The sequence below is a fragment of the Sinocyclocheilus rhinocerous genome, unplaced genomic scaffold, assembly GCF_001515625.1.
Source record: "Sinocyclocheilus rhinocerous isolate Xijiao unplaced genomic scaffold, SAMN03320098_v1.1 scaffold226, whole genome shotgun sequence".
Classification (NCBI taxonomy): Eukaryota; Metazoa; Chordata; class Actinopteri; order Cypriniformes; family Cyprinidae; genus Sinocyclocheilus; species Sinocyclocheilus rhinocerous.
Genome location: NW_015631726.1, coordinates 1,502,109 through 1,513,156, shown reverse-complemented (window position 1 = coordinate 1,513,156; position 11,048 = coordinate 1,502,109). Strand labels below are relative to the sequence as shown.

The 11,048-nt window shown below is 35.5% G+C and overlaps 3 protein-coding genes across 4 annotated transcripts in view; 2 read left to right on the top strand and 1 right to left on the bottom strand.

The window, feature by feature from the left end:
* The window catches only part of LOC107741945 (3-hydroxyisobutyryl-CoA hydrolase, mitochondrial), a 24,053-nt gene extending 23,560 nt beyond the window's left edge, over positions 1 to 493 (bottom strand). Inside the window, exon 1 of the mRNA XM_016554760.1 lies at positions 335 to 493. Within this exon, the coding sequence (XP_016410246.1) occupies positions 335 to 366 (32 nt within the window). The 5' untranslated portion in view covers positions 367 to 493. The remainder of the gene's footprint in view (positions 1 to 334) is intronic.
* A 271-nt stretch (positions 494 to 764) lies between these two features.
* LOC107741944 (GDP-fucose protein O-fucosyltransferase 2-like) lies at positions 765 to 7,391 on the top strand. Of its 2 annotated transcripts, none has more exons than XM_016554759.1 (9): positions 765 to 941; positions 2,156 to 2,406; positions 2,852 to 2,996; positions 4,129 to 4,239; positions 4,325 to 4,391; positions 4,502 to 4,627; positions 4,899 to 5,079; positions 6,283 to 6,406; positions 7,164 to 7,391. In XM_016554759.1, the coding sequence occupies exons 1-9, from the start codon at positions 766 to 768 to the stop codon at positions 7,276 to 7,278; spliced, it is 1,296 nt and encodes a 431-aa protein (XP_016410245.1). In that variant the 5' UTR covers position 765; the 3' UTR covers positions 7,279 to 7,391. The 2 variants fall into 2 exon arrangements, with proteins under 2 accessions (XP_016410245.1, XP_016410244.1); XM_016554758.1 differs by having other exon boundaries at positions 7,125 to 7,391.
* Positions 7,392 to 10,189: 2,798 nt separating this feature from the next.
* LOC107741931 (uncharacterized) overlaps positions 10,190 to 11,048 on the top strand; it is a 69,096-nt gene continuing 68,237 nt past the window's right edge. Inside the window, exon 1 of the mRNA XM_016554750.1 lies at positions 10,190 to 10,232. The gene's annotated coding sequence lies outside the window, so the exon portion shown is untranslated. The remainder of the gene's footprint in view (positions 10,233 to 11,048) is intronic.

Genomic DNA, 11,048 nt, shown 5'->3' with positions numbered 1-11,048 from the left:
CACACACACACACACACACACACACACACACACACACACGTTAGGAAAAGTGTAGTTTGCTTTTATATGTTTTCTAAAACCTTTACAAGCATGTATTGCTGGGTTCGATCTACGCAAACATTTAAACGACACATTCCTTACTTTATTAGCTATTGTATATTTATAAGAAAACGTCCAAACTTTATCTCATTCATTCTTTTTGGAAAAGAGACCTATATTGCACTGTCTGCAGATCTCCTACACATCAAATTGCAAGCAATAATTCAATTCTGGAGTCAATACGCAGAACGAATCCATGACGACATCAAACCTGTGGCACTTGAGGAACACTCACCTGTGCGCAGATGTTAAGATTATTAATGACATGGCTAAAAAAACTCAGAGTTCAGCTGATGTTCTGGATCACTGTACACACAGGTTTCACCCTGTCGCCACTGCTCATTGGCCCTGCTTCATGATGTCAAGGTGGCGCGACACCATCGAGGAAATCTCGCGATGTGTCACAACAGTCCCGACACTGCCCACTACAGTTTTATCCGCATTTTGCTATTGAACAACAATAGCACAGATTTTGCTCTTTTTTTCTTAGAAAAACAAAATATAAGGGTCGTTAATTATCTTATGCATAAAGCTATTTTTAACTTTAAAAAAATTGGATTAGGTGACTACGAAAAGCAGTAAACGCCGGTATTAACCGGTTCTGTAAAGAGGTGCCTGAGTTGCTGGGCAACTGTACCGACGCCGGAAGTGCGTGGCTACGAAGACATGGCGAACAGGAGGGGAACAGCTGTGTCTGCTCCCTTTCATGATATTTTACGATATTATTCAGTATTAATCATTGCTGTTTTATCCTATAAACTCACTTCGGCTTCAGAGGACGATGCATTTCGTGCCGGGCAGTCGATATTGTCTCCGGTGGCTGCAGCATCACGGGATGTTCGGTAGGAATCGTGCTGGAAAAGATGCTTCCTATATTTACATGGCTAAGTTCCACAGCTGTTACATATGGAGCTCCATAGTTACATCCTTTTTGTGTTGGTTTATTCCTGTAATGTAGTGCCACATGAAGTCCGTAATTAATAAAAAATAAATGAGTATGGTTACGACGAGGCTTTGGCTTCGTAAGTATGGAGTATGGTTAAGAGACTTTCAGAAATATAAAAAGCTTGACTTCCCCTTTTTGTCTCATGGACCTCCAGCAACTCCTTCATTAACACCCAACTAGAAATGTTTCTTTATGGAATATTATACTGGGTATTATTCAGCATTATAATTTAATATATATTTTTTAATTGCCATGATTACAATAATTCACTTTTAAACTAATATCAATACTGTAAGGTGTGAAAAGACTGTCTCTCAAACTAAAGCAATATTTATATATGCTTGATATAATGCTGGAATAACACACACACACACACACACATTTAGTTTTACACATAATTTTACTATAAAAACGTTTTGTTTGTAACATTTTGGTTAGAGAAAGGACAAAAAATGAAAGACAAAAAAATCACCAGGAATATTTCACACTAAATATAAAGTTGTGATAGCAGTCTGAGAAATCTGTTGTTTTATAAATGCATTTAGTTCGGTATTGAAAAAATGAATGAATATAAATAAATTAAAATAAATAATAAATTTGGTATTGAAAAGGTATAGGAAAAAAAGAATGATCATTTTACAACAAAACATGTTTTGTTTGAACTTTTAAGTTTTTAACTTTTTAGTTGGAGGAAGTACCAAAAATCATAATAAATTTATTAGAAAAATTTAATTGGTCAAAAATGCTCCAACTAAATTATTAAATGTTTAATTTGTTCATCAAGTTCTTTGTGATATCAGTCTGAGAAATCTGTTATTTTATGATTGCAGTTTAGAGAGAAGTAGGGAAAAATAACTAATCTTACAATATGAAGCAGTTTGATTAAAGAAAAGATCAAAACGAAGAATCACCTAGAATATTTCATAATAAATGTAATGAAAAATTTGTTTTTTCTTTTTTAGGCAATAATGCTCAAAAGTCTGAATTGGAAGTATTGAAAGTTTGATTGATTAAACTTTAATATTAAATTGTTTGCGCACACACACACACACACACAATTTTAAAATGTATTGCACAGCACAGGAGGGATGATCATGTTATTATTCTCAGATACCTCCTATATGATGTAAATCCACCCGAGGGCTTCAATCTTCGCCGAGATGTGTACATTCGCATGGCCTCTTTACTGAAGACACTGAGGAAAGAGGGTGACTGGGTGCTAGTGCTGCCTCCATGGGGTCGCCTGTATCACTGGCAGAGCCCTGATATACATCAGGTTCGCATCCCGTGGGGGGAATTCTTCAGCATAACCAGCCTGCAGGCTAACATACCAGTCATTGAGTATGAGGAGTTTATTGCTGGTGAGCCATGCTGTTTTTGTGTGTTTGTTTGTTTGAGAGATTACAATCATATGTGATTATTTAGCTTTATTTAACTGTCATTAATTTATTCAGACAGGAGGTATGTTGGAGAAATGACATACATTACGTACAGTTCCATATGGTGACGCTAGTGGCACAGAAAATACTTCACCTATCCGGACAGTCTTGCATGACTGTCTAGTTAGTCATATACAATCATTTTCACTCGGAAATTGCTAGTAAATACCACAGTTAAATACAAAGTAACACACTGACTTAAATTTTATAGTAGAAAGACTGAAATAGTATTTTCTTCTCAAACATGCTCCAGTAAACGTTTTTACAGTGTAGTATTTAAATATGAGTAGGAACACTGAATTAAAAACAGTAAAAGCTGAGACTCAATTATGATTCCCATATTCTGTGTCTTTATTGCTGATCTCAGAGTCTGGGGGTCCCTTCATTGACCAGATCCTTGTACTGCAGAGCTACGCAGAGGGCTGGACAGATGGGAAATGGGAGGAGAAGGTGGATGAACGACCGTGCATCGAAAAGCTAATGTACTCAAAAGACAAACAGGGATATTACAGGTAATGCTTTAAAATCACAGGTTCAGCCAGTTCAGGTGCTGTTGACAGACAGACTAATAGACGGATGCAAGGAATGTTTATGCAACATTTAAAGCCATACATGAATAGTTGTTAAAGGAAATGTTCACACAAAAATAAATATTTCAAAACATACTGTATATATATATATATATATATATATATATATATTTCATTCCCACCCATGTCAATATATATACATACATACCTACATACATACATATATATATATATGTGTATATATATATATATACACACACACACACACACACACACATATATATGTTTATTCCCACTCCCACTCCCACTCACTATATATGGTCATTCCAAGCTAATACGCTGTTTTTTTTTTTCTTTGGAAAAAAAGTTTACATTTGCTCTTTTACATATTTGTCAAGGTACAGTACCATTCAAAGGTTTGGGATCGGAAATAATTTTTTAAAAATGTTTTTGAAAGAAGTCTCTTATGCTCATGAATTCAGCAGTGTCCCATGATCCTTCCGAAACAATTCTAATATGCTGGTTTAGTGCTCAAGAAACATTTCCTTACTATTATTAAATGTTGAAAACAGCTGTGCTGATTAGTATTTTTGTTTATTATTTAATTATTTTCAGTATTTTTTTTGATGAATAGAAAATCCAAAAGAACATACTGAAGTACTTTTTCATAATATAATACTTTTGTTGTAACATTATAAAAGTCTTTACTGTCACTTTTGATGAAATAAATGCATCCTTGTTGAAAATTTCTTAAATAAAAACAAATATTATATATTATAAATACCCCAACCCTTTGAATGGTAATGTGTGTCCATACAACTTATGCATGATATGTCTTCTGAAGCCAAACAATGGCTTTGTGAGCGAAACAAACTGAAATTTAAATGGATAGTTTGTGTGATCATTTACTCACCTTCATGTTCTTTCAGTGTATGTTTTTCTTTGTTCTGTTGAATGCAAAAGAATATATTTTGAACTTTTGCCCATGCAAAAAAAGTCCAAACAAAACAACATTCTTTCAAATATCATCTTTTGTGTTGCACAGAAAAAAGAAATGCTTAGGGAAAGAAATGCACTCCATTTCTGTAATGAAATCTTTTTTCTTTTTCTCCAGAGGTTGGTTTTGGGGTTATGAGGAGACCAGAGCATTGAATGTCACCTGTTTATCTGCTCAGGGACATGCCTCTATCTTGGCTCCTGTCTTACAAAATAACTTAACCGCCACGTAAGTCACTTTGGAAATAAGTTTGAATTCAAATAGCTTTTAAATGCAAATGTGTTCCTATACATGTGCTGTCACTGAACCACAGGTCAGTAATGCTGGACAGAGCTGAAACTGTCCTCCATGATCACTATGCTGGGAAGGACTACTGGGATGTAAGTCCATAAATTAATATTCTCAAGATTTTTAAATAATTTGCCTAAAAATATAGTAATAATTAGGTTTTTGTAAGATATCTCACCTATCTTATTTTATTGTTCTACAGACACGGCAAAGTATGGTGTTTGCCAAACACTTGCGTATCATAGGAGACGAGTTTAGGGCCAAGTATCTCAACTCCACAGACAAACAGGACCAGACGCCGTACAACGAAGACTGGACCCGAATGAAAGTATGTTTCACTTGCATTAATTCTCTCCTCCCATTGTTCAAATACAGAAAGTACTGGTGTCATTGCTGCCAGCATAATAGATACACAGTAGCCAAACTGGTGTTTATGCAACAAGATGAAGGATTTGAGCTTCGTCAGAGCTTTTGTTCACATGTTCACAAGACTTTCTGGATTTCTGGAATGTTTGCCATGTGCTTTACACCCACGCACATTTCAGTGTCACAAAGCAGTCATATTTGTTGCGTGACCTTTTGTAAACTCTTGGACCCAGAACAGGCTGGGCAGTGCTAAGGGAGCCCCTTACCTGGGAGTCCACTTGCGTAGGAAGGACTTCATCTGGGGGCACAGAGAAGATGTGCCCAGCCTCAAAGGAGCAGTGAAGAAGATCCGTAGTCTCATGAAGAAGCACAAGCTACAACAAGTCTTTGTTGCCACCGATGCAGACGGAGAAGGTACAGACACGATTAAAAAGACTGAAAAAAGTAAAACAACAATAATGTACAAATTATTTAAGCATTCATTAAGACCCTTTTTTTGGTTACAAAACATTCACAGAATAGAGGCCACACTACCCATCAATCAGTCATGTTTGACAGAATAGTTCATTTGAAAACATGTGAAACATTTTAGTTATTGTTTACTAAACCTCATTTTTTTCTGTTCAGCACAAAATAGGAGACATTTAAAAAAATATATTCATGCATGTCTAACAAACACAGTAAAAGCATAATTCATATGATTTGCATACTATATTAAGCAGAAGACTTGTATAAGTCTTCTGAAGCCATCCAACAGCTTTGTATAAGGAAATGGCAATTTTGTTATTCTGCAACTATACAGATCTTCTTTATGCACCAAGAACTTGCAACACTCCAAAGAGAAAGGAAAACTTGAAATCGCATCATATGACCCCTTTAACTTTTAGGGAGAAAACCGGTAGTTCTATGTGAAATCAGATATTTGATCACCCCCATATAGCCAAAATGGCATGCTCATAACACCCCGCGAATATTCGACTGTGAGATTGGTAGTTGAATCAGGCCAGAGATTGTCTAACTATAAGGAGATAAGAGGGTCTGTAAAACGGCTAACTTGTGTCACGTGTCCCTTAATAACCAATCACATTACAGACTTGATGTCATCGAATTTCAGTCAGAGTTGTGCGACACTCAGTCGCCGTTTATGGATACCATAGGAATGAATGAGAAGTGCCGTAAGCTGAATCCCACCTGTCGCAAAAAGTCAGTGACTTTTTCGTGTGCAGCATTTTTTCGTGGTAAACTAAAAATAGTTCAATCCAAAAGTATTGTTTAGTGTAAAACATTTTGAAGATTAGCAGATAGGCTGTCGATTCATTAAATGATAAGCGGTCTCCTCTAAAAAGCTGTTTATTCAGCGTAGTGAAGCCTCTGCTCCATTGACATCTATCCAAAAAAAAAAAAAAAAAGCCTCTAGTCCCAGTAGTCTCCTTTCCCACGTACTGCCAGACCGGAAGCGTTAGCTTTAGCCATTACACTTTTTTGGCTAATGGTTGCAGGCTTGCCTTCTAGTGGCTTTGATCAGGCTCCTCCTATCGAAGCATCGAATCTTCGACTATTTGGGGTCACCCCTAGTGTATGTATTTGTATGTGAGATCAGGCATTTTCTGCTTTTAGAGCTAGCTAAACTGAAAAGGATGCTACCTGAGATGGTACAATACGAGCCCACCTGGGAGGACCTGGAGCTCCTGAAGGATGGAGGGGTGGCCATCATAGACCAGTGGATTTGTGCTCATGCTAGGTATTGAATCACACCCTTCGCTCTCCTTTTTTCGTCAACAACAAAGCGGTTACTGAATGACACTGCGTTTTTTTATGCTTTAGGTGGACAAAAACTGCTTTATCAACTGTGTTGAAAGATGAATCACCTTCTTGATTTTAGTCAGAGTTAGCTGCTGTTCAAGCCAGTGGAGATTTTTCTTTTAGTGTTTAGTTCTTTTTTCTTGATCTCTTTCATTGACTTTTAATTTTTCTTTGTCAGTGCTGTCTCTAGAAGATTACGTTGATGGAGTGTCAGTGTTAGAGGAAATTATACTATTTTGTTTTGATTTAAACCATGTATTGACTCAATTGAGTATAATATAATCACAAAATGTTTTTCACTTGCGAAAATAATGTTTAAAATAATTACTTAATTTTAAAAGAGTAAGGATTATTACTAATTTGATTATTTTCTGTTTTGTTGAATTGGGCGTTACTCAGTAGATTCTTTCCATTAAAAAAAGAAATGTATGACCCCATGACATAATGGCTTAATCATTTCAGTCAACTCAGGCACTTGCTTTACTGGAAAGAATGCTCATTGTTTGATATGACAACCTTTGATCCTACCTATCACATGCTGTTGTGTGACATTTTTTTCCTTTAAATTCATCTTGCAATCTTTTTGTTTGCGACGGCTTATCCCTTTTGTAAAACAACCGTACATCACTCACTCACATTTGTGTTGTTTTTGTCAGGTATTTCATTGGGACATCAGTTTCAACGTTCTCTTTCAGAATACACGAGGAAAGGGAGATCCTAGGTTTCGAACCTAAAACCACCTATAACCGGTTCTGTGGCGACGACGAGAAAGAATGTGAACAACCAACACACTGGAAAATTGTCTACTGATCACACAGAAAACTTGATGCTGGTTATACAGACTGTAACTGATTTCTCAGATTTAAGAGAATTCTCTATATTTTTAATGTTTTTGATGACTATGTTGAAAATACAAACTTAGAAAAGAAGCATTTTTTTAATTTTTGAACTAGCACCAACTACACCACGTTATGTACGAGAAGCTGCAAAAGACACAGGCACAAGTGGAATGTAGAAAACATGGTGACATTCATTTTTAAGTAAATATAATGGGCGATATATTGCGGCACTAAAAATGATTGAGGTCATGTACATATATTGTGCGATTAGTCGATATATTAATTATTGCGACAGGCCTAATTGTTGATACTCAAGATGAACTGTGTATAACACTGATCAAACCTTTTATGAAAATGGTCAACATGATTTTTCACCCGTTCCTGTCTTTGAAGTGCTACTTGCCAATTATTTCTCTCAGTCTCAGCACAATTTATGCCTTTGACAAATAACATGTATGAACATGCAGCGGTAGTGTTTTGTGCAGTATTTTGGGCAGCAGTATTGTGCCTGTCTGCTATTTGGACAAACAAAAATAGTGCTTTCACAGACTTTGCCATACAGTATTTTTACACTCAGTAGTGTTTTTTCCTTCCATAAGATGAGGTGAAAGATTCCGGGAGGCGTAAGCATATTTCTAAAATTGCAGTCGGTAAAGATAAGCCTCTGGAATGGAAGCATAACTCGATGACAAGCAGTTGGAGTGTTTTGCATATTTCTTTTGTTGTTCAAGAAATGTAAATTTATGTTCACTATTACCATTCAAAGATGTACTGTTCATCTGTGCAGTTTTTCTATAAATGTTTTCTTGAAGTTTTTTTTTTCTAAATGAAATTTTAATGATCACTTGGTGTGAATGTTGTCAAGTGTTTTTCATCTTATTTTTCTGAAAAGAGCTTCCTTATAAGGATTTAAACTGAAAAGGTGCCTTGGAGTCGTAGTATGTGTCCATTATTCTATTATATACCTGCTAGATACATTATAGCAGAGTAAATTTGCTGTAGGTTTTGTTCATTTTTACATGACTGTTTTTTTTTTTTGCCATCTCTCCTGGGCCATGAATCTGGTTTCGTATGATGCCAATCTGTCCAGCTCAAAGCTGTACTGATCATTTTACTTCAACTTCTGGGTGGAGACAATGCTTTGTGACTTATTCTCACAGAAAAGAGGGCAGCATGAGATGCTTTTCAGTCTTTTGTTCTGTTGACGCTTCTGGTAAACTTTCCAAGCTAGGTTTCACAGTTTAAGTCCCTTATTTTAACAATAGCATGTTATGGGGATCCTAATCTTGGCTGTTCATTATTACAATCAGCTTTAGAACTGATTAACATATGTTAGGTGATAAATTTTAGAGTAATGTATGTACTTTTATTGTCTTTTTCCTTTTAGAATGCAACCTAAAGACAAAGGGAAGATTTATGAACTTCGCAACCTATACAACCACAATGACTTAACAAAAACACTGAATGTGATCTCCAGGTCATAGAAAACAGATCAAAACAGACTGAACAAAAGAATTTGAACTGGTTGATTTGTACAGTGTAGAATAGAGAACATTGTTTTCAACCAGTCTTTTTACCACAGTTTAAAGTAATCATGAAAAGGCTGAGAAAAAAAGTGAATAACCTGTTCAATTGGTAACATACAAAATGGCTTTTTGGCCAAAAAAATATTGCAATCATTTTTGTTGACCCCACCTTTATCATGAGAACACAGTTTAACCTCTCTGTAAAAATCTGGTTTACTCAGATATAGCATAAATATGATACTGGAATTAACCTGTTCAACTGGGTAACATACAAAACTGCTTTTTGGCCAAAAAATATTGCAATAATTTTTGTTGCCTCTTCTTTATCATGAGAACACAGTTTAACCTCTCTGTAAAAATCTTGTTTACTCAGATATAGCATAAATATGATACTGGAATTTTAGATTTCACTCTTGAAACCTTCCCAGCCTGGCATAAATATTTATTTCCTCAATAACAATATCTAAGTGAATAGCGCATGAGTAGCCTAATAAGACAGATCTGTGTATTTGAGACCAACACTTGTCATATTTTTAGTCTGTGTTAAACTAGGCACTAGTTAGGCATGGAGCTGAAATCTACCCTTTAGAGGAAGTACTAGAAGCTACTAGAAGCATGGGACTTTACTGTATTTTGTATTGATGCCATTCTTTTTGGAAAATGTCTTGACCCGCAGTAGGCTGCACATACAGGTGTTGAACTTTAAACAAAAAGCTCCTTAACTGCTAGCAAACAATAGATATTATTTGCGGCTCTCCTTTCAATTTACTTTAAGTCATTTTTCACATCATCCAGTTATGTTTTTGTTCTCCGCTCCTGTAATTATTCAAGTGACAGAAGTGGGATACAGGTGTTGAACTTTAAACAAAAAGCTCCTTAACTGCTAGCAAACAATAGATATTATTTGCGGCTCTCTTTTCAATTTACTTTGTCATTTTTCACATAATCCAGTTATGTTTTTGTTCTCCGCTCCTGTAATTATTGAAGTGACAGAAGTGGGAGCACAATCTGATAGGTAGCATTTTTCGCTATCGATTTATGCTACCTATCTTTTTAATGGGAGGTAGCACAATCTGAGCGGGTAGCACAAATCGTCAGAACACCAGTCATGCAACCTGTGTGGTAAACTCCCGCCTCTCACCTGTATGAGCCAACAGAACAGAAAACAGTGCAGACTTGATATCACTGACACCGGTGCGAACACCTGACGAGAGAGAAAATTATTATTTTTCTCCTTATTAGGCTAACTACATACTTAATTTTAGTTGTTTTTGTTGTTAATTTTTCGTCAGTTGGAGGAATACAGTATCACATGGAAAGTGCTCTTTGCTAGGAATAACCTGGCAAAATGGCATCGGACCCAATAACGATACACTAAATCCAATCCAGACTAAACAAGGTAAATATATAACTTGATCAATTTATATTGTTTTTGTAGTATAATACGTTTGGATTTCTGACGTTTGCATGTTTATTAGCTACTTTTGTGCGATAAAGTGAATATTTGAGATTCAGTTACGTCAATTGTGAAAGGCAGTTCAGGGAGGAAAAGCTTACATTCAATGATTTTGAACAGTTTTAGACAAAGAAGCGCACTAAATACAAGTAGGAAGCAACTTTAAAGCCTTTTTTAAAATTATTTTTTTGTATTATTATGTATTATTGTTATTGTGTGTATAAGTTTGGCTTATTTTATTAAATAATTGTATTATTTTATTAAATCTGTTATTATTATTATACAAAGTGGCATTTACTTGATATAAATAACAAATTACATTCTAACAATATATATATATATATATATATGTACAATAAAACATATCAGATAATATTCATGTTCAATCCATGGTAAGCATAGTTAGTAGGGTTGTGCCGATAGACGATAGTATCGTGTATCGACGATAGTCAGAGATATCGACGATAGCAGATGTCTTTGTCGATAGACGATATTAGGCTCATTCTCCTATTAATGTATTAAATAATAATAATAATAATTATTATTATTATTTGATAATTATTATTATTATTATGCGGCCCATTATAATTCGGCTATTATTATCAAATTGCCCCGCTTTTTCATTCAGCACTGTATATCACACACACACACACACACGCGCGCGCGCGCGCAAATGAGGAGCCTGAAGCTGGTGAAGGAGTCTCCAACCACAGACACATATCATCTGCTGATATAAGGTATTTCGTTGCACTTTAACAA

Bases quoted from the DNA above. Each gene is read 5' to 3' on its own strand.
- LOC107741944 (XM_016554758.1), top strand. From the start codon at position 766: ATGGCGAACAGGAGGGGAACAGCTGTGTCTGCTCCCTTTCATGATATT. The intron at 4,240-4,324 runs GTAAGTCACTTT...ACTGAACCACAG, and splicing joins CAAAATAACTTAACCGCCAC to GTCAGTAATGCTGGACAGAG. The intron at 4,392-4,501 runs GTAAGTCCATAA...ATTGTTCTACAG, and splicing joins CTGGGAAGGACTACTGGGAT to ACACGGCAAAGTATGGTGTT.